We start from the raw sequence: 24,294 nt of genomic DNA on the forward strand, positions 1-24,294 counted from the left end.
GATTAACCTCACATAGCAGAATTTAATAAAGGTCATTGTGCTTAATTATGCTTATAGAACCACTTATTTTAAAACACACTGATTTCATTGGTTGATTTAGCTTCCAAATGTTTCGTAAAACAGAAAAAAAAAAAACTTTACCAGTACTCATTTAATGATGGAGATTGTTAGTTGTCATTGAAAATTTTAATTGTAAAATGTTTCCAAAATATAGAAAACTAACACAGTTAAACACACAGACACACACACACAGACACACACACACCAATTACCAGCTGTATCAGCTCCTAACATTTTATTATATTTAATTCAGACTTTTTTTTTTTATAAACAAAGAATTTTAATGTTGAAGCCTCTTGTGTGTATCTCTCCATGATCCCATTTCACTCCTGTCTCCTCTGGAGTTAATGATTTATTGTTATTTCCATCGTTTTCTTATTCATTCTTTCTTCTTCTCCTGCCTACTTCTGGATTGAGTATTAGGATTCCATTTTTATCTCCACTATTGCCCTGTTAGCTATAACTCTGATTGATTTACTGACCGATTGAGTGATTGTGGCTGTTCTAGGGTTTAAATACTATTCTTTAGAGTAGTGGTATGCTGGTAATGAATTCTCTCAACTTTGTCTGAAGTCTTTATTTTGCCCTTATTGGACAGATATTTTTCTGTTTTCATTGAATCCAAATTCTAGTTCGGTTTTTCAGTGTTTTGAGGATGTCTTTTTATTACATTCTGGCTTGCATAGTTTCTCACAAGAAGTTTTCTACCATTTTTATATCTCTGCCTGTGTACAATGTCATCTCCATTCTCAACTGCTTTTAAAATTCCCTCTTTATTTATTTATTTATTTTTTTTTTTGCGGTACGCGGTCCTCTCACTGCTGTGGCCTCTCCCGTTGCGGCTCCGGACGCGCAGGCTCAGCGGCCATGGCTCACAAACCCAGCTGCTCCGCGGCATGTGGGATCTTCCCGGACTGGGGCACGAACCCGTGTCCCCTGCATCGGCAGGCGGACTCTCAATCACTGCGCCACCAGGGAAGCCCCCTCTTTATTTTTTAAACAAGAATTTTTTTATAATGTGCTTTGGTGTGGTTCATTATTCTACTGAGGTTGATTGAGTTTTTTAAATTTTTAGTTTAGAGTTTTCATCAGATTTGGAGAAAAATCAACCATTATTTTAGGGAATCTAATTATGTATGTGTTATTCAGCTTGATATTGTTCATTTCATGCTCATTCTCAGTGTTCTTTGCTTCTTTGCTTCATTTTGGATAGTTTCTGTTACTAGATCTTGAGCTTCATCTCTAGAAGTTCCAGTTGTGTCTTTTTCTAGAATTTTCTGTTTATTTTCTCATCATGTTCATGTTTTTTGAACATGTGAAACACATTTACAATAGCTGTTTTAAAGTCCTTGTCTGCTAATTTTATCATCTCTGTCATTTGTCACTCTGTTTCATTTGGTTGATTTTTCTCCTCATCATAACCATAGTCAGTATTTTCTTTGTTGTCTGCATGTCTGGTAATTTTTGTTTGGCTGCCAGGCATTTTGAATTTCATTTTGGATTTTGTTGTGTTCGTTTATAGTGTTTTGGACTTTGTTCTGTTTTAGAGTTAAAATATTTGAAAGTGCTTTTATTTATTTTTTTTGAGGCTTTCTTTTTAATGTCTGTTAGTATAGGTCCAGAGCAGCTTTTAGTTTAACACAAATTTTTCTCTACCACTAAGGTGGTTACCCTTCTTGAGGACTCCATCCAATAATTTGTGTATTCTGAAGTCTTTCTTTTGGTTTGTAGGAACACAAACTGTTCCTGGTCCTGTGTGACTTCAAGGAATTGTTTGTCCTACTGCTTTTCTATGATTATTTACCCAGCCTTGGGATTTAGTTTCCTCTCTTGCATTCTCAGCCAGAAACTTGAGGGCAGCCCTCTGCTGATCTTGGAGCTCTCAGGGAAGCCCACAATATTTCTTTTTAATTAAAATTATATGTTGTCATTAATATGGCCAGAGTCCACAGTTAATCCTGGATATTATACATTCCTCTACAGAAACAGACATATTGGTGGCTATAATTTTGATTAGCATAGCTTGGTCAAGTTACAGAGCTAGGTTTTGCTTATATGTTATTCTGTTGTAATATATATTAAAATCACCTTCTGGGACTTCCCTGGTGGGGCAGTGGTTGAGAGTCCACCTGCCGATGCAGGGGACACGGGTTCGTGCCCCGGTCCGGGAAGATCCCACATGCCGCCGAGCGGCTGGGCCCGTGAGCCATGGCCGCTGAGCCTGCGCGTCCGGAGCCTGTGCTCTGCAACGGGAGAGGCCACAACAGTGAGAGGCCCGTGTACCGCAAAAAAAAAAAAAAAAAAAAAAAAATCACCTTCTATTAATACCATGTGCAAATGTTTGTTATGCTTTGTTCTTAGAAATTTTAAGTTGAAGAGGTAGTTGATTATTAAATCCTTGATGTCTGGGGAGTGTATCAGACCTTCCTATTCTGATTCATCTTCTTCCTCTTCTCAAGGCACAACCACCAACTTCTCCATAAAACTTCCAAACTTTTAAATATGTTTTTGTCCTAAAATTGTACTGTACCCTTTCACGATGTAGGAACAGCACTCACCTCTTTCCCCCTTTTTTACTTTTTACTCACCAGAGCATAAATGTCTTCTGATCTCTGTGACATTGTACCCAGAAAGGGCACGAGTTATCCTTCCAAGACTATTTTAACCAGCCTACTTTTTGGCCAGTTGCCAATTATAGTTAAAAAGAGTAAAACTGATCTGAATTATTCCTTTTATCATGATAGTTACTTGGTGAGTGTGTACAAGATTCTTAAGGACGAGCCTATTTTTCCTTTCCTTTTCCTGCCTCATAAGAGAGGGTTCTATTTTACTTATTTTTGTCTTTCTTTCTGAAGTTGTTGTAGTGGTTCAACGTCTTTGAAGACTCTTTGAGTTTGTGGCAAATGCTGGTTTGTTGGACGTCAGCTTCAATGATGCTAAGTGATGGGCATGGCCCAGAAGTAGTGCCTGGCTCTGTGGGGTGAGAAGAAGTAAAAAGAAAAAGGAGAAGAGATAAAAGAATGACACCACTTCCTTTCCCTCCAGGTGCTCCCAACTGGAAAGCACAAATGTTATACTGGTCTCGGGTTCCTTTTACTTGTTTCTATTTAAATATGTGAGTCTTGTTTCATGCACTTTGGTCATTTATAATAAATTCCCCTTCCAAAAAACAGTGAAAGAAAGCAGTTTTTTTTAAGTAAGACTAGACAGTGGCATTTTCTGTTATTTCTTTTCCTGTCCCTTCTTATATACCAAATCTAGTGATTTGAGAATTTTGAAACGGCTTTGAATATTCATGAGCATCAGCTTGAGAGTTTCTTAAAACATGGCGTTATTGAGAGCTTTCACTAGCAGTTATAATAGGCATTTTGCATATTCATCACATACAATAGTTAATAGGTTGTTGACGTGGAATTTTTGCTCTCTTAGCTCTACCCTGTGAGCTTGAGCCCCTTGCAACAACTTCTGTCACCAGTGGCTCCCATTTTACAATTCTTTTTCACCACACATCCCTCACCCACTTTGCCCCAACCACATGGACCACTTTGTGGTCCCTTGGGAACTATAAACATGCTCATTCTGGGTCTTTGCACTTATAATAGTCCCTCTGCTGCAAGTGCTCTTCCTTCAGATCGCTGATCTGCGTGGCTTACTACTTGGTTCACTCAGATCTCGTGTCATCCTGAGTTGTCCTTAACTATTCCCTGTCAGCAGTAGCAATGTCCTTTCCCAACCACTTTATCACTCCTTCCTTTGATCCTACTTTCAAACATTTTATTAGCGCTTACTTTTACTTGACAATATATTCTTTATCACTCAGTTTATGGTTTCTCACTTGAATACATTTCAGGACGGCAGAAACCTTGTCTCTAGATCTGGAACAGTGTCTGGCACATAATAATACTTAACAAATACTTGCTAGAAGAAGGATGAATGAAAGAATGAGTGATGTTATATTTGTATTAGGACACCTACTCAATGCACCTTCAAACTGAACATAAGAATGTAGTAGAAAATAGAAAACTCTATTTGCTGTTTAAATACTTAAAATATTAATTGATAATTTTTATATTCAAAGTGAAAGTTCCCTAATTATAACTACAGAATTTCGCATCCTATTTGACTGTAGATTGTGTGGAGTTCACATTTCTTTTTTTAATTTATATATTTTTTCACATCTTTACTGGAATATAATTACTTTACGCTGTTGTGTTAGTTGCTGCTGTATAACAAAGTGAATCAGCTATACGTATACTTACATCCCCATATCTCCTCCCTCTTGTGTTTCCCTCCCACCTTCCCTATCCCACCTCTCTAGGTGGTCACAAAGCACTGAGCTGATCTCCCTGTGCTATGTGGCTGCTTCCCACTAGCTATGTATTTTACATTTGGTAGTGTATATGTGTCAGTGCCACTCTCACTCATCCCAGCTTCCCCTTCCCCCTCCCCGTGCCCTCAAGTCCTTTCTCTACGTCTGCATCTTTATTCCTGTCCTGACCCTAGGTTCTTCAGAACCGTTTTTTTCCTTAGATTCCATATATATGGGCTAGCATACAATATTTGTTTTTCTCATTCCGACTTCACTCTGTATGACAGACTCTAGGTCCATCCACCTCACTACAAATGAGTCAATTTCATTTCCTTTTATGGCTGAGTTATATTCCATTGTATATATGTGCCACAACTTCTTTATCCATTCATCTGTAGATGGACACTAAGGTTGCTTCCATGTCCTGGCTATTGTAAATAGAGCTGCAATGAACATTGTGGTACATGACTCTTTTTGAATTATGGTTTTCTCAGGGTATATGCCCAGTAGTGGGATTGTTCAGTCGTATGGTAGTCCTATTTTTAGTTTTTTAAGAAGCCTCCATACTGTTCTCCATAGTGGCTGTATCAATTTACATTCCCACCAACAGTGCAAGAGGGTTCCCTTTTCTCCACACCCTCTCCAACATTTATTGTTTGTAGAATTTTTGACGGTGGCCATTCTGACTGGTGTGAGGTGATACCTCATTGTAGTTTTCATTTGCATTTTTCTACTGATTAATGATGTTGAGCATTCTTTCACGTATTTGTTGGCAGTCTGTATATCTTCTTTGGAGAAATGTCTATTTAGGTCTTCTGCCCATTTTTGGATTGGGTTGTTTGTCTTTTGATATTGAGATGCAGGAGCTGCTTGTATATTTTGGAGATTAATCCTTTGTCAGTTGCTTCATTTGCAAATATTTTCTCCCATTCTGAGGGTTGTCTTTTCATCTTGTGTATGGTTTCCTTTGCTGTGCAAAGCTTTTAAGTTTCATTAGGTCCCATTTGTTTATTTTTGTTTTATTTCCATTTCTCCAGGAGGTGGGTCAAAAAGGATCTTGCTGTGATTTGTGTCATAGAGTGTTCTGCCTGTGTTTTCCTCTAGGATTTTTATAGTGTCTGGCCTTACATTTAGGTCTTTAATCCATTTTGAGTTTATTTTTGTGTATGCTGTTAGGGAGTGTTCTAATTTCCTTCTTTTACATATAGCTCTCCAGTTTCCCCACAACCACTTTTTGAAGAGGCTGTCTTTTCTCCATTGTATATTCTTGTCTCCTTTATCAAAGATATGGTGACCCTATGTATGTGGGTTTATCTCTGGGCTTTCTATCCTGTTCCATTGATCTATATTTCTGTTTTTGTGCCAGTACCATACTGTCTTAATTACTGTAGTTTTGTAATATAGTCTGAAGTCAGGCAGCCTGATTCCTCCAGTTCTATTTTTCTTGCTCAAGATTGCTTTAGCTATTCAGGGTCTTTTGTATCCATACACATTGTGAAATTTTTTGATCTAGTTCTGTAAAAACTGCCAGTGGTAGTTTGATGGGGATTGCACTGAATCTTTAGATTGCTTTGGGTAGTATAGTCATTTTCACAATGTTGATTTTTCCAATCCAGGAACGTGGTGTATCTCTCCGCCTTTTTATAACATCTTTAATTTCTTTCATCAGTGTCTTACAGTTTTCTGCATACAGGGCTTTTGTCATCTTAGGTAGGGTTTTTCCTAGGTATTTTAATTCTTTTTGTTGCACTGGTAAATGGGAGTGTTTCCTTAATTTCTCTTTCAGATTTTTCATCATTAGTGTATAGGAATGCAAGAGATTTCTGTGCATTAACTTTGTATCCTGCTGCTTTACCAGATCCTTGACTAGCTCTAGTAGTTTTCTGGTAGCATCTTTAGGATTCTCTATGTATAGTATCATGTCATCTGCAAACAGTGACAGTTTTACTTCTTTTTTTCTAATTTGGATTCCTTTTAGTTCCTTTTCTTCTCTGATTGCTGTGGTGAAACTTCCAAAACTATGTGAGTAATAGCAGTGAGAGTGGGCAACCTGGTCTTGTTCCTGATCTTAGTGGGAATGGTTTCAGTTTTTCACCAGTGAGAATGATGTTGGCTGTGGGTTTGTCATATATGGCCTTTATTATGTTGAGGTAAGTTCCCACTATGCCTATTTTCTAGAGAGTTTTTATCATAAATGGATGTTGAATTTTGTCTAAAGCTTTTTCTGCATCTCTTGAGATTACCATATGGTTTTCCTCCTTCAATTTGTTAATATGGTGTATCACATTGATTGATTTGCGTATATTGAAGAATCCTTGCATTCCTGGGATAAACCCCACTTGCTCATGTTGTATGATCCTTTTAATATGTTGTTGGATTCGGTTTGCTAGTATTTTGTAGAGGAGTTTTAGATCTATGTTCATCAGTAATATTGGCCTGTAGTTTTCTTTGTTTGTGACATCTCTTTCTGGTTCTGGTATCAGGGTGATGGTGGCCTCATAGAATGAGTTTGGAAATGTTCCTCCCTCTGCTATATTTTGGAAGAGTTTGAGAAGGATAGGTGTTAGCTCTTCTCTAAATGTTTGATAGAATTTGCCTGTGAAGTTGCCTGTGAAGCCCTCTGGTCCTCGGCTTTTGTTTGTTGGAAGATTTTTAATCACAGTTTCAATTTCAGTGCTTGTGACTGGTCTGTTTATATTTCTGTTTCTTCCTGGTTCAGTCTCGGAAGGTTGTGCTTTTCTAAGAGTTTGTCCATTTCTTCCATGTTGTCCATTTTATTGGCATATAGTTGCTTGTAGTAATCTCTCATGATCCTTTGTATTTATGCAGTGTCAGTTGCTACTTCTCCTTTTTCATTTCTAATTCTATTGATTTGAGTCTTCTCCCTTTTTTTCTTGATAAGTCTGGCTAATGCTTTATCAATTTTATCTTCTCAAAGCACCAGCTTTTAGTTTTATTGATCTTTGCTATTGTTTCCTTCATTTCTTCTTCATTTATTTCAGATCTGATCTTTATGATTTCTTTCCTTCTGCTAACTTTGGTGTTTTTTGGTTCTTCTTTCCCTAATTGCTTTAGGTTAGGTTGTTTATTTGAGATGTTTCTTGTTTCTTGAGGTAGGATTGTATTGCTATGAACTTCCCTCTTAGAACTGCTTTTGCTGCATCCTATAGGTTTTGGGCTGTCATGTTTTCATTGTCATTTGTTTCTAGGTATTTTTGGATTTCCTCTGCAATTTCTTCAGTGACCACTTGGTTATTTAGTAGCGTATAGTTTAGCCTCCATATGTTTTGTTTTTTACAGTTTTTTTTCTGTAATTGATATCTAGTCTCATATAGCATTGTGGTTGGAAAAGATACTTGATATGATATCAATTTTCTTAAATTTACCGAGGCTTGATTTGTGACCCAAGATATGATATATCCTGGAGACTGTTCTATGAGCACTTGAGAAGAAAGTTTATTCTCTTGTTTTTGGATGGAATGTCCTATAAATATCAATTAAATACATCTTGTTTAATGTGTCATTTAAAGCCTGTGTTTCCTTATTTATTTTGATTTTGGTTCATCTGTCCATTGTTGAAAATGGGGTGTTAAAGTCCCTTACTATGATTGTGTTACTGTAGATTTCACCTTTTATGGTTGTTAGCATTTGCCTTATGTATTGAGGTTCTCCTATGTTGGGTGCATAAATATTTACAATTGTTACATCTTCTTGGTTTGATACCTTGATCATTATATAGTGTCCTCCTTTGTCTCATGTAATAGTGTTTATTTTGAAGTCTGTTTTGTCTGATATGAGAATTGCTACTCCAGCTTTATTTTGGTTTCCATTTGCATGGAATATCTTTTTCCATCCCCTCACTTTTGATCTGTGTGTGTCCCTTGGTTTGAAGTGGGTCTCTTGTAGACAGCGTATATACAGGTCTTGTTTTTTTATCCATTCAGCCAGTCTCTCTCTTTTGGTTGGAGCATTTAATCCATTTACATTTAAGGTAATTATCAATATGTATGTTCCTATTCCCATTTTCTTAATTGTTTGGGGTTTGTTATTGTAGGTGTTTTCCTTCTCTTGTGTTTCCTGCCTAGAGAAGTTCCTTTAGCATTTGTTGAAAAGCTGGTTTGGTGGTGCTGAATTTTCTTAGCTTTTGCTGTCTGTAAAGGTTTTAATTTCTCCCTCGAATCTGAATGAGATCCTTGCTGGGTAGAGTAATATTGGTTGTAGGTTTTTCCCTTTCATCACTTTAAATATGTCCTGCCAGTCCCTTCTGGCTTGCAGAGTTTCTGCTGAAAGATCAGCTGTTAACATTATGGGGATTCCCTTGTGTGTTATTTGTTGCTTTTCCCTTGCTGCTTTTAATATTTTTTCTTTGTATTTAATTTTTGATAGTTTGATTAATATGTGTCTTGGCGTGTTTCTCCTTGGATTTATCCTCTGTAGGACTCTCTGTGCTTCCTGGACTTGATTGACTGTTTCCTTTCCCATATTAGGGAAGTTTTCAACTATAATCTCTTCATATATTTTCTCAGTCCCTTTCTTTTTCTCTTCTTCTGGGATCCCTATAATTAGAATGTTTGTGCATTTAATGTTGTCCCAGAGGTCTCTGAGACTGTCTTCAATTCTTTTCATTCTTTTTTCTTTATTCTGCTCTGCGGTAGTTATTTCCATTATTTTATCTTCCAGGTCACTTATCCATTCTTCTGCCTCAGTTATTCTGCTATTGATCACTTCTAGAGTATTTTTAATTTCATTTATTGTGTTGTTCATCATTGTTTGTTTGCTCTGTAGTTCTTCTAGGTCCTTGTTAAACGTTTCTTGTATTTTCTCCATTCTGTTTCCAAGATTTTGGATCATCTTTACTATCATTACTCTGAATTCTTTTTCAGGTAGACTGCCTATTTCCTCTTCATTTGTTTGGTCTGTTGGGTTTTTCCGTTGCTCCTTCATCTGTTGTGTGTTCCTCTGTCTTCTCATTTTGCTTAACTTACTGTGTTTGGGGTCTCCTTTTCACGGGCTGCAGGTTCGTAGTTCCCGTTGTTTTTGGTGTCTGCCCACAGTGATAAGGTTGGTTCAGTGGGTTGTGTAGGCTTCCTGGTGGAGGGGACTGGTGCCTGTGTTTTGGTGGATAAGGGTGGATCTTGCCTTTCTGGCAGACAGGTCCACGTCCGGTGGTGTGTTTTGGGGTGTCTGTGGCCTTATTATGATTTTAGGCAGCCTCTCTGCTAATGGGTGGGGTTGTGTTCCTGTCTTGCTCGTTGTTTGGCACGTGGTGTCCAGCACTGTAGCTTGCTGGTTGTTGAGTTTATCTGGATCTTAGCATTGAGTTGGAGATCTCTGGGAGAGCTCTTGCTGATTGATATTACATGTGGCCGGCGGGGGGTGTCTCCAATGTCCTGAACTCGGCTCTCTCACCTCAGAGGCTCAGGCCTGACCAAGACCATGTCCGCCACACAACTTTTGGCAAGTCTGAGGTCTTCTGCCAGCGTTCAGTAGGTCTTCTTAGTTATTCCAATGTAGATGTATGTTTGATGTATTTGTGGGGAGCAAGCTGATCTCCACGTCTTACGTCTCTACCATCTTGAAGGTCCTCTCTCTTCACACTCTTCAGTTTTGAAATGTTCCATACTCACAGATCAATCAAGGGGAATCTTAAGGGCAGATTTAGGGAAATCTTCCATTACTCCTGTTGCTAGAGGATCCACATTTCATCTGGAAAGGACATAAATCTGGCAATGTCACTTCACACCTAGCCTATCCACCTGTTTTTCCTTTGTGCTTAGTCTGTTTCATTTTCTCATAGCGGGCCCTGTGCAGAGGCCTTGCCCCTGGCCCTTCAGAGCAGAGATGCTTGTGAAACGGCTGAGCCGACACCTGAGCTTGGTATGTGAGCTGAAGCTCCTCACAGATCACTCAACTAAGATGGTGCAGGCCGTGTGCAGAGACACTGTGTATGCCTGGAATTCACTTTTGAGGAAGACCTTTAGGACCAGAAAACGTTAATCATAAAAATATTCTGTTCTTGTAAATATTTAAGTTCTATTTGTTCTTCATTCTGTAGTTGAGTTCAGTGGCCAAAATAACACAGAATCTTTTGGCTTTTAAAATTTTCTTTACCCTTTAAACTATTCTGTAGCTCTTTAAGTTTGTCATGGAATCTAGATAAATTTCTGTCCATCAACATGATCAGCTCATATTAGTCTTTTCTGAGAACAGGTACTGCATTACAGGTATGTATCCTTTCATATCCTTTTATATATGTGTACTATTTGGACTGCTGGGAGTTGAGCCTCTTGTGCTTTCTTTTAATAATAAGGTAACATCTCTCCCCACATCCTACTGAAATACCAGAGAGTCCTTTCACAGATGCAGCCGTCTGTATTCTCTCTAGGAGTGTTTAAAAAACGCGTATATGGAGTAGAACACACTGGTATTAAGAGGATAAACTTAATCTGTTGCATTGAGGCGTATTGCAGATTTTGGAGCCTGGGGAGTCAGATACCTTGTTTTCAGAAAGCGTGTCATCATTTTGTGGTGTTTAATTTGCTTTTAGCTTTCCATTGTTTCCAAATTCTTAAGGAAGTATGGAAATAAACAATTTTTATGTGACTATGACCTTCAAAAAGAAATACAGGTTGTTTTTATTTAGCAGCAACATTATCAATTTATGCCAACAACAGTTTTTCTGAGTATGACTGTAATCACAGATGTCAGGATGCTCTGGAAATACTGTCTCTTTGTTAACTCTTATGATTCAAGCACTAAAAAAAATCATTTTAAATTTAATTGATTTATGGGTAATTGGTCCATCTGAACTTACGTGTAAGCGGAAAGTCTTACTTCTAAGTAAAAGATAGTTTTTATTCACTTGCCATGCTATCCAATGATCACTATAGGGTAATAAGGAACTTTGAGTAAGATTGCTTAGAAGTTAAGATACTATGCAACAAACATTGCAACATTCAAGCTACATTTTCATATTTTCCAAAGAAAATTCATTTTGATATTTCCTTATTGCCTAATGCAGAACGTTGTACACTGCTGTGTACACTCCGTGTGTGTGTGTGTATGCGTGTGCATACATGTATGTTTATATATACCTCTGTGGGGCCAAGGAAGAGGTGCTTGTCAAATGTTAGCTAAATTAAACTTAATTAGTCATTTTTACTAAACGCAATCTTATTAAATTGATTCATGGAACCAAAGTTTATTGAGTGCTTCCTATGTGCTAAGCACTATAATAGGTCCTAGGCATATGTGTATTAGGAAGATTTTTGCATCTCTGCCCAGAAGATGCTTGCATCCTATCAGGCGACACAATTAAACCAATAATTATAACACATTGTATTACAGAATTTCGTACAAGATGCTTGGAAGCACAGGAGAGGAGCATCTGAATTAGTCTGGTTGGTCAGGAAAGTTTCCTGGAAGAGGTATTCATTATGCAAGAAGAGTGAAAGGCATTTTAGACAGAGGGAACAGCAGATGACAAAGCACAGAGTTCTGACTATGGTGTCGTCCAGTGTTAGGTTTGCCTGCAGTAGTGGTTGTGTTGTGAGAATGTAAGGGAGAATGTTTTTGATCTTAGAAGCTATATGCTAACATATTTGGAGGTAAAGTGCCCTAATGTCTGCAACTAATTCTCAGATGGTTCAGGAAAAAAAACAAACAAACTTGTATTTGTGGATGTGGAGAGAGTGCTCACAAATGTGACAAAATATTACTCCTGGGTTTAGGTGAAAGAGGTACAGGGATTCGTTGTACTACTCTTGAAACTTTTCTTGAAATTTAGCACTGTTCAAATAAAAAGGCGGGGGGCTTCCCTGGGGGCACAGTGGTTACGAATCCGCCTACTAATGCAGGGGACACAGGTTCAAGCCCTGGTCCGGAAAGATCCCACATACTGTGGAGCAACTAAGCCCGTGTGCACAACTACTGAGCCTGTGCTCTGGAGCCCACGAGCCACAACTGCTGAAGCCCACGTGCCACAGCTACTGAAGCCCATGCACCTAGAGCCTGTGCTCCTCAACAAGAGAAATCACCACAATGAGAAGCCTGCACAGCGCAACGAAGAGTAGCCCCTGCTCACCGCAACTAGAGAAAGCCCGTGCGCAGCAACGAAGACCCAATGCAGCCAAAAATAAATTAATTAATTAAAAAAATAAAAAATATTAAGAGGAAAAGAAAACCCTTCAGGTCACTAATAAACTTTTTTCAAAAGTTTAAAAAAGTAGTATAAACATGATATAATTGAAGATTACCTAATTAATAACTGTCTTCTATGGTGGCCTATTAATTGGGTATTTATCAGTGATAGATCATTATTCTATAAAAGATAGCCTTGACTGGATCTGCTGTGATGCTATCTTTAATAAAATAGTTATTTAAGTCCTTTTTTATCTAAATGGGAAACATAAGACCATTGAGTATCTAATAACAGGATCAGAAGGGACCAAAGGAGTTATATTGTCTAATTCACTATTAAATGAATAAGCTAAATAGGTAGAAGGCTGCCTGTGTATATTATTACTTAGAAACATTGCCATTGAAGAAATTTCCATGACCTTTCAAATGCTTAAACAGAGGGTCATATTCATTTGTGAATTGTCTAAGATTATTTTTTGAGAAGAAAGAGCCCATAAAAATCTAGTTAATATACACTGTGACCCTTAAAAGAGAGAATGGGGAATTAAGAGCAGAGAATGTAATGCATATTAAATAAACATTACAGATAATGTATAATTCATATTCTTTATTGGCTATAGAAGAAAATGGATAATGAAGGCTGGGATGGATGGTGGTGAAAGACTAGGGGATGGAATTGTGGGAGGAGGGAAAGGCAAGGCTAGTAGTGGAGAGCACAAGATAGAGGAAGAGAGAGAACACATCTTCTGAGGAAGAAAGATATAGCAGACTTCGAGGTGATTTTTTTTTTTAATTGAAGTATAGTTGGTTTACAGTGTTACGTTAGTTTCTGGTATATAGCAAAGTAATTCGGTTATATATATATATGTGTGAGAGTGTATTCTTTTTTCATATTCTTTTCCATTATGGTTTATTGTGGGATATTGAATATAGTTCCCTGTGCTATACAGTAAGACCTGGTTGTTTATCTATTTTATATATAGTAGTTTGATTCTGCTAATCCCAAACTCCTATTTTATCCCTCCCCACTGCCTTGCCCCTTTGGTAACCATAAGTTTGTTCTCTCTGTCTGTGAGTCTGTTTTGTTTTGTAAATAAGCTCATTTGTGTCATATTTTAGATTTCACATATAAATGATATCATATGGTATTTGTCTTTCTGTCTGACTTACTTCACTTAGTATGATAATCTCTGGGTCCATCCATGCTGCTGCAAATGGCATTATTTAGCTCTTTTTTCATGACTGAGTAATATTCCATCATGTATGTGTATGTACCACATCTTATCCATTTATCTGTCAAACATTTAGATTGCTTCCACATCTTGGCTATTGTAAATAGTGCTGCTATGAACATAGGGGTGCATGTATCTTCGAATTATAGTTTTCCCTGGATATACATCCAGGAGTGGGATTGCTGGGACATATGGCAACTCTATTTTTAGTTTTTTGAGAAACCTTCATTCTGTTTTCCATAGTGGCTGTACCAGTTTACATTCCCACCAACAGGGTAGGAGGATTCCCTTTTCTGCACATGAGGTGATTTTTTAAATAATTATGTTTAATTGATGTAGATTTTCTTACCATCTAGTGTTTTTTAACTATTGATCCAATTAATCACTGTTAACAGTTTTATATTTTTATAATCTCTATTTTTAGAGACTCTACTCATATGGAATAATTAAAACAATTTATTATGATGGAAATTTTCCCCAGTGATAAAGCAAAAGCTACCAGAGAAATATCACTTCTCTGACCAGATAAAATCAATCTTCACCCATATTTTAATTTGTTACAATGAAGCTCATACACAGGAAGAGTTATAGTGAGTCATAATCTTTTGAACTTGAGTTTTGGCAAAGTTTGGTTTTTCAGAAAGGATTTTCTTTGTTGTGAGACTATTTTACTGAGAATATGATCTTTCTTTTATTATTAACCTTTTATGTCTTCTTTATGTTTTCCATCCTCTGTCATCTCACATTACTATGAAGCAGAGATCAGAATGCAGCTGTTGTAGCTGGTCTCTATTCAGGGAAAAGTAGTGTTAGAACTGTAGGCTGATCTGTAATTACTTGGGTAAAATGATAATGGATTCCAGTAACTTAACTTTTTGAAGCGTTTTCCTTTGTAAGATGTATTTCATTTCTTCCTAGTGTTTGCTTTTTTTTCAACCAAAATTAACACAACAAAAGGATGACAGATGATCTTATGAACCTAACGTTCATTAGAAAAGTCAGATACACTGAATAATTTAAGGAACATGAACAGAAGTCAGGTAGATGAACAGTTTTAGGAAAAAGTAAGGTTCCTCCTCGGATGTTTAAAAAAAGCCTCACTCCTGTCTCCTGAATCCCCCCCCACCTCACTCCTGTCTCCTGAATCCCCCCCACCTCACTCCTGTCTCCTGAACCCCCCCCCCACCTCACTCCTGTCTCCTGAATCCCCCCCACCTCCTTTTTTTGCATGTATTTATTACAGGCATGGGAGTTTTTACTGGGCATTCACTTCTCTTATCTCAATTCTTCCTGCCTGCTTCTCTTTTTTATTTTCATGTGTTTGTTTTTCTGACATGTATTAGTCAAAATCCATGTTACAGTGTAGATGGGGGTCTATCTCATTGGGGTTGACATCATACCCACGTCAAGCCAGTTCAGTTCGCCCTTGATCTTGGTTTCTAAGGCTGTGTTCTCCAGTACCCATCCGCCTCCACGTCACCACTGATAGGGATGTATATGAAGTTCCCAGGATGTCTGTCAAGTGTCCCCTCACCGGCGCCTGAGTAATAGCCAGTCTTAGATCTCAGAAGTTTAATGATGAATCCGTATCTGTCATGAGCTGGAAGAGCTGCAGGGCACATAGTAGGTAAGGGCTTAATAAATGTTTGATGGATGAATAAAGAAATGAATGTGCAAAGGAATGTAGCTCATAACTGGAGTCCTTAAGGAATGAAGCTGTTTAGGCAAGCACTTCTGTCCATAAGTATAGCCAATTAAGAGTGCAGCTCAAAGCATGCCTGTGTGTCCCAGTATCCATTAGTGATTACAGACGGCAGCCTTCGGTTTCCCTGGTGAATTCATATGCAAGCTGACCTGACAGGCACTGCTTGCACTATGAATAATCACAGGACTTCGGGATTCCACACTGAGCTTCACCTTTACTATGAAACGGCTTTCTGTGGCCTAACTGTGGGAGGGATCAGCTCTCATTAGAATGAACGCTTGAAATATAACCTTACAAACCTGAACTTTCTCACGTTAAGAGCAAAATCATCTTTGACAGATTTTTGGATTGAACTGGCAAGGCACAGTTCTTCGCAAGTCCAAGGATTTCACATTTTGCACATGTTTTCTTATTTCATTGTGTTTTAAACCAGGTTGCTATTATAGAGAGCATTTTAGCAGCCTTGATCTTGGAGACATCAAGACCATTATTCCTGTTGTTGCTGATGTAGTGTTACAGCTGCTTCCTCTTCATGTGATTTAATTTGAAGCTTCAGCCCACCAGGGGGCTGTTGGTCCCCACCTATGCAGCTTGAAGAGCTGGATGCTGTTTTCTGCATGGCTGTTATTCCCATTCCTATTCATAGCGATTTTTCCCCTTCTATATTCATCTAGCAACAGCAAGGCACTGTTCCAGGAACTCGCTCTCTCTACATAAGGCGTAACATGGAACCATTTGGATGGAAAAATTATAAATTAAAATTATTCTGTTCATTTAAAAATATTCATATTGTGTTGCTCAGATGCCAGTAACTGGAAAATCATGGATAATGTCCTGTTTTTATAACCTCTTTCAGAGTGTTTTAAAATCCATTTATGTTGTCACTTAGCCATCTCTTTCCTGGAGTGGATTTTGTGATAAGATTTTTTTAAAAAAGGTTGTATGAGTCCAGTGTCTGATGGCATATGTAATATTAAAATACAGATAATACCACTAATTGCAACCAGTTTTTTTCAGTAGAAAAATATTTACTCCATGTACAGAGAATATTTATAAAACTACAGAGCTACAAAGGTAGCCTGTGGACATGCCAGATTATTTACTTTGAGGATAAAACTTTTTATTAAATGATTAAAACTAAGCAAAGGTTTATTAATTTCTGAAACTACATATTTAAATGAAGAAAGCCCATATATAGTCATAACATTATTGATTTTCAAATACTAAAAACATCTCTAACTTTTAAAATGGAGCTGTTTTTTGATGTCTCCTGTTCTTTAATTTTGGGAAACTCATTTTATTTCTATCCTTGTATTTTCCATGCTGTCTGGGTGTGGGTGAGGACGTGCTTGTCTCAGAAAGATAGTAAAGTGGGGAAAAGGGAACATGTTTTTATGGAGGTTGGCTAGTTTGTTGATAAAGTAAATATATCTCTTCTTCTAAAGGAAGGAATAGTGACTGGAGATGTTAGCTTCATGTATTGATACATTTTTCCACCTCTGTGGAACATGTTAAAGAGAGTGAAGATCTTTCCTTTTTGCTTCTTTGTTCTGTAAGTTTTAAGTTCACATTCACATAGAAGCTGTGTGTTCTATTTGTTGTCTCTCTTGGCTAGGAATATTTAGATGTATTTTTGAAATTATTCTGTTCTGTCAACTAAAGACAATTTAAAATTTTAATTTTAAGACTCTTCCTAGAAACTTCTACTTTTGGTTCAGGCTGTCTTTGTGTGCCTTGTGTGTGTGTTGAGGTTCTTCAGAAGCAACAAATCACGTTAGCATGAACAAATTTCACAGGCCCATTTCACTGTTTATTTTAGCCTTGTGAATCATTTGGCCTTTTAAAACAGGCTAATCCTTTAGGTGAATATGCCTTCAGAAAGATTCTGTGTGCCCTGAAAACTTGGGTGGCGCTTGCTAACTCTGCTTTATTTATTTTAAGTAATACTAGGTGATCCAGAAGTATTTCCTTTCAATTTCTGGTAGAATGTTATTGCAGGCCGGTACTATTGGAAGTCAGGATTCTTTATAACAACAACAACATGGAAACATAGATACATTTTTATAAAGTCTGATTGATGGAAAATAGGATGCAACCTGTTCTATTTTTAGTAAACAGCTTTTTCAACACAGATGCTTAGTGGATACAGTAGCCAACTTCTTTGAATGCAGCCATATAATGCACTCTGTTCTTAATGGAATTAAGAAAACAAATTAGCATGGTTACTACAGGAGAAATGGGTACCTCATAATTAATAATTTGTGAGTCAAACTTTAACAGCACTTGACATTTTCCTTGGGTCGGTGACAGACTGATGAGTGAGTTCACTGCTGATAGTACCTATTTCGTGGAGTGACTGTTTCAGTTCCGGGGCTTTTGCTATTCAATAAACTAGGTATTGTCTGTGATGGGACTAAAGCTTTAGTCTTGATCAAAGTGCTTTGGAGGAAGCATGGTTGAACTGATTGGCTGTGAATGTTAATCACTCCATAGGACGCACTGGTAATTTACAGCATTGTTGTAACTCTCTGGTGTTCATAAAATGAACTTAATGACCCAGTGCCACCATGGGATAAGCTGCTTTTTCTCTGCAATTGAATACCCGGGCTGCCTGCATATCAGTGTTGAGAAATACTGCATTAAAAAGAGTGAGCAGCTGTATGATGAAGGAACCGGCTCTGCAACAGATTTGTTAATTATCTCCTTTGATTCACAGAGGGTGTTTGTGAAATATGGTTGACCAGTGAAGACACAGGGGCTTATGGCAGAGACATTGGCACCAGTCTGCCCGCACTGCTGTGGAAGCTGGTTGAAGTGATTCCGGAGGGAGCAATGCTGAGGCTTGGCATGACAAATCCGCCCTATATTTTAGAGCATCTGGAGGTAAGGAAAAGCGCCCCATTTCCGTGCTGACACAGAGACGAACCAATCCAGACAACGTGGCAGCCTCAGCGCCATCACATGAGTGTCATTTAAAATCACTTTCACATTTTTTTTGTGTGGTCCCACGTTACCAAGAATGAATCGGGAATTTCAAGTCCCTTCTTTGTCAGTCTTCACATCTTGTTTCTGCTTCCTCACCATTAATTAATGTTGCCTAGATTTTCCAGTATTTGCCATCTTGTCCCAGTTCTTTGTTTCTTCCTTACAGCCCTTCAGTTTTCCAATGCATAAGTTTGCCTCAGTTCCTCTGTCTGTAATCCTTGTGTATTTCAGGACTGCTACCACGTTGCATTGATTTTACAACCAACTGTGAACATTGCATTATCTGAACTGCTGTTAGCCCTACCAGTGAGGATGCTGTGCAGTGGAGTTTAAGGATGTTTTAAATTTGATTCTTTTGTCTGGCAATAGTTAGGGGGAAAATGAAATCCAGGAGACGTAGAGCTTTGTAGTCTTCCACTTGATTCTCTTGTGGTCGCTGTGAAAAAAGGAGTTACGATAATGCAAGATCCCTGGTTTTGTTTTTATACCTTCCATGGATGAACAGAATGCCTATCCTCAAGTAGCTTACTATTAAACTAGGAAAATGGACGTGTGTACAAGTAACTGTGGTACTTGATGACAAATGATACAGTAAATATGAGCAAAGAATATGGACAAGGGAGCAACCATGTAAATGAAAAAGTACCTGCTGGGATCCATGATTATTATTTGAGAAATAAGATTATGCTGTTAGGTCCATAGTTAAGAATAAGAAATCTAATAAGTGCTGTTGGAGAGTCATGTGCAAAGTACAGAAACAACTCACGTATGTTTTTATCAGTTGTACAGAAAAATGACATTTCAGAATTCTAAAAGTTAGCAAGTGTAGTGGCTGAAATTCAAGGTGAATGAATATTCAAAGATTATTTCTGTTGATTTGATTTGAGGCCTATACTTGTTGAGGTTGTTGTTGAAAAGCCACCCTGCTCTCAGCAACCTATTTTAGAAATTCTGAAAACAGAGTGGATCGCAATCTGATCGTTAATTATAAATATCTAATGAAGAAATTTCGCGATTTCAATTTTGTTATTCACATTTTCCCAACCAGATCTTTTTAGTAAAGGTGTGTGATTTATATGTTAACTTTGGTACTTTGGACAGTGTGTGACTATTATGATTTGCTATTTAAAAGTAAGCCACAGGCATGTCAGTTTTTACTTAACCCTTTGACGTGGCACTTGAAAAAGCCAGTGATTCTCTGTAAAAATCAAGTCTGCTAAGAGCTATAGCAGTCTTGCTATGTTTGCAGTAAATGTGAGGCGTCCATCATGAAGATCAGGAGATGTGCTGCATATATGGTGGGTAGGAAGAGAAGTAAGCCCTGCCAATATACAGCTGGTAACACCCCAGTTTCTTTGGATTTAAAAACTCTTATCAAATTTCAAGAGAACGTTAGTAGCTAGAGTCAGAGCAGTTCAGGTGGGGCTACAGTCAGAGCAGTTCAGGTGGGGAGTAAACACAAGGGGAAAAAATCACGTATTGGCTCTGTGATGAGAAACCTAATATCTCTTGGAATAAACTCAACCCTTTAATTAATTGCAAGTTGCAGAAACCAGTGTCGCATTTATAGCAAACCCTCATGCTCAGCATCTAAAATAGTGCTAGAGTTGTTGATCTCCGAAAAGATGCTCCAGAAGAGCTGCTAAAAATCAACAGAGGACGGTAAATGTAGCTTTACGCTTTACCTGGAAGAACACAGGTGTTTAGTTCATAGATTGTACTTAGAGTGATAGCAAGTTACAATTGTCATAAAATTACCTTTTAAAAATTCTTGCTTTTTTGGGCTTCCCTGGTGGTACAGTGGTTGAGAGTCCGCCTGACAATGCAGGGGACACAGGTTCGTGCCCCGGTCCGGGAGGATCCCACATGCCGCGGAGTGGCTGGGCCCGTGAGCCATGGCCACTGAGCCTGTGCGTCCGGAGCCTGTGCTACGCAGTGGGAGAGGCCACAACAGTGAGAGGCCCGTGTACCGCAAAAAAAAAAAAAAAAAAATTCTTGCTTTAAGATATCTATAATGTTGGCCTTCCCTCCTACATTCTCATTTTCATGAGGCGAGGACCTTGTCACGTCTATGTGTTGATCTACCCCACCCACTAGTGGCTCAATAAATGAATGAATAAAAGATGAATAAAGGAAGAGCCTTTTTCATGAAATAAATTGTAGAGCCCACTCTACCATCTTGAACTTTGAAGTCGTCTGGCCAGAAGAGGCAGCACAAGATGACAAAGTAAATGAGCTTCAAGTGTGAGAGTTTGTCCCAAAGAAAGCCACCCATTCCCCTCCACTTGATATGCAGGGAGTAATTCCATCCTGTGGTTCCACAGCAAAGGAGAGAGCAGGCCAGAGGAAACAGAAGCAAAGGAGACAAACAAACAAAGATGTGCTAGAACGAGAAAACCCAAGTATCTGGAAGCAAGAGCTTTTCAAGTCTTCCTCTGTCACTTTGACAAGACCTGCACACCTTGGTGGTGGTTCTCATCCTTCTCTGAGTGGCAGAGCTTCAAGCTCGCAGTGTCCTACAAACACATCCTTCTGTAACAGAAAAGGTATCTGAGCTCCACAGGCATCACTGGCTTCCAAGTGTGAAAAAGGACATTAGGGAAGAGAGCCAAGCCCATGGAGCCTAACCCCGCACCCACAATGCATTGTATTTCCCCATTTTCCTCTCACTAAGCTGAGACTGCTCTGAAGAAGTTACTTGACTTACCTAAAGTGCTGAAGAAAATTCATCAATGAGAAAAAAAAAAGAAGAGGGAAAAGCTGAAAACGGGGGGAAAAATAACACCAGTGAATGACAGGTGATGATTTTTTTTTAACTGCCAGGATAGAAGGAAGCCACTCTTGAAAACGTGCTCTGATGGTTTAATACACTTACGGTGAGGGTTTCTGGCGAATTGTATTGGTAGGACCCAGCCTCCTTGTGTTTCTGGAAGATGCTTCACGCTACAGACTTTAATTATCGAGCACTTCACGGGGCTGTTTTCCTTCCTCTTGGTTATGTTCACTTCACATTCACCTGACTCTTGAGATTTTTCTCTTAAACTCTTTTACCAGTTTTTTTTTAATTGCACAGTTTAAAGGGGAAATCATTTAAAGGAAAATACCAACGTTTCTATCATTATTTAAGCGTATGGTGTGGAAAAATAGGTCTGTTGAAAATACATTTTATTAAATTTTCCAAGGGACAGAAGATATCACACTTAACGTAGGATGCACATCTAACTTTTAATTGAGAGTCTAACATTATGTGTGGCACTTTATATAGTAGATATTGAATAAATGTGTAATGAATAAAAGGAAAGGAGGGAGAATTCTTAATCCCTAACAGGCAAAGTCAAGTATCTAATTGGAATACCTACAAACCCTATTTTTAACTTGTCACTGCCCTAAAAAACCATATGGGATTCATTTTAAATGATGACATAAGTGTCAAAGATATCTCAAACATATCTATATATATGTATACCATATATATATGGTGGGAAAACACCCTGGAATTGAAGAAACATAATTATAAGCTTATGTAATACTTATTAAATTTGGATATGAGGTAGAAACAATAGATAAAACAGTAGATTAAAAAATGTTTTACCTCATCTTAGGTCTGTAATACCTCTTCATTACCCATAGAATAAAGATAAGCTCTTTATCATGACATACGGGGTCCTTAAGACGCTTCCTCCACTACATCCCTGTTTGCTCTTCCCTTTGCTACCCTTATGAGGCCTCCTGTGTAGCCTATATTTTTTTTAACCATTTTATACTCCTGCTATTTTTACTTTAACTTTTTCCCGTTTCATACTTACCACATGATGACAGTTGTTAGTATTGAGTTAATCAGATACACTAATATTTGCTACTGTTGGGTTGGCCAAAATGTCCATTTGGGCTTTTCTGTTAAAAAAACGGGTTCTTAATGGAAATACATATGTTGACTAATATATATGTTGACTAATATATTGCCCCTATAGTGGCACATAAGAGGTATTTTCCCTCTATGTTTGCTTTCCTGTTGATGTCGCTAAGATAATAACACTGGCGTATTCCTGTTTAATGAACTCTGACCTTCTAGGTGGAGCAGCTTGTGAATTTGATTACTCTTGAAACTACATTGCTTAGTTTTTCCCTCTGAGTTGTAGGTAGCCCACAGCTAAGGTATTAATTCAGACTGAACATAACACATATGAACCCAGCCAGGTGTGATGTGGCCAGTGACAGTGATGCAATGGCTACTGGTACCTGGGCACCAGAAGACACTGGTAACATTATTCAACACTGCCTAATAATAATCATAATAACATCAGTACAATTTATTGGGCGTTTATTAGTTTCTAGAAACCATACTACTTGCTATACACACATTATCTCTTTTCCTTCTTACAATAAGCTAGCTATATAGATAACATTATCCTTATTTTATTTATTGAGAAGCCAAGTCTTAGAAAGCTTTAATAATTGGCCAAATTACATAACTAATTAGCAGCTGAATGGGTTTCTAATCTTGTCTGACTCTAAAATGCTCTCTGCTATACTGAATCTTCCATAAAGCCAGCTCAGGTATTTCCTAGATTCCTTCCATGCTCTGTCAGACACTGTCCAGCCTATCTCTGTGGGCACTCATCATGGTGCATCATTACTTATTTACACGTAAATTCAACAAAACTGTTACCATCTGTAGGAAGAGGCTGTATTGTTTGTCTTTGCATTTCAGTGCCTGTGATGACATGCACTTAATAAATGTGCATGGAATGATGTGCTGGCTCTAAGTTTAGCTGTTCTTTGACTGCATGTCTTATACATACTGAGGTGCCTTCATATCTGGGCTGAGCATCTAGTTTTGGAAGAGTTTGTGGATGGTTGTCATATGTGTTTCTCACTTATGAGTCACACTTCTGTGCAGAATTACTAGATGGTGGAGGAGAATCCATCTAAGGGATATGCTTTATTATTTGCTCTGCTAAGATACTGTAGTGACAGATAGTATCTTTAGGACCACCTAGAGCAAATGAGCTCATTATATGATTATTGAGTTTGTAGATTATCTAGGCTTTTAGCTTCTTTCTTCTTCTTCCTACTTCTTAGCTTTCACTGCTTTTTATAGTCTCCATCAGAGAAGTCAGCAGTGGATGGTCAAGGAGAAATTAAAATCAGGCAATTTGTCTTGTTTTTCATTTTATGGGTTGGCTGGTAGGGAAAAGATATTAAAGCTGTTGACCAGAAAGGGATATGGGAATTATCTGTGGATTTTATTTATCTAAGCTATTCTGGTTCTCCTTGTGTTATGAATAATTTAAAATAACTGTTATCTTCCTTGAAAATGCCTGTGTGTCTTAAAGTCATATCAGAATTTTAGTGCATCACTTACAGCCTGGAACAGAGAGGGCAAGTTGATTCATTTGGAGTGCAAATGCTTGTTATTAAGGACTGTTCCTACATTCAAATTATAAATAAAGCAAATTGGTTATTTTAAAATTTCTATTACTCTGTAAAATATTGCTGAGAATATTGACACTCATATTCACATTGATATGCTACATTTTATTCAGCTTGAATTAAAATGTATAAGTTCTTTAAAGATTTATATTTAGTATATTTCTGTTACTTATATGTGTTACATTGTGTAAGGTTAATCATAGTGGTATTTTAAATGTTCCGTCTGTTTTTGGTTGAGAAATCTTTTAGTCACTACAAGTCAGTTTCCTGCTACCCTTGATTTTTGTATATTTACTTCTATTTAAATGACCTTATGTTCCAATCTAATAGTACATTTAGCAAAATTAATTTATCTGGTAAGACAGTAGATATATGTCAAGGACTTTTGCTGCATGGTAATTTATGAACATTAATAGTATGTTTGTCTTGGC

At 37.8% G+C, this 24,294-nt stretch overlaps 1 protein-coding gene across 11 annotated transcripts in view; it reads left to right on the forward strand.

The window, feature by feature from the left end:
• Positions 1-24,294, forward strand: part of CDKAL1 (CDKAL1 threonylcarbamoyladenosine tRNA methylthiotransferase) — an 819,912-nt gene that overhangs the window by 360,969 nt on the left and 434,649 nt on the right. For all 11 annotated transcript variants that reach the window (XR_013830328.1, XR_013830329.1, XR_013830330.1 and 8 more), the window contains one exon: positions 18,162-18,328. Coding sequence is in view for 8 of the 11 variants with exons in the window: in XM_079935371.1 (XP_079791497.1) it covers positions 18,162-18,328 (167 nt within the window). In the remaining 3 variants the exon portion in view is untranslated. The remainder of the gene's footprint in view (positions 1-18,161; positions 18,329-24,294) is intronic.

Source organism: Stenella coeruleoalba (assembly GCF_951394435.1).
Source record: "Stenella coeruleoalba genome assembly, chromosome: 10".
Lineage (NCBI taxonomy): Eukaryota > Metazoa > Chordata > Mammalia > Artiodactyla > Delphinidae > Stenella > Stenella coeruleoalba.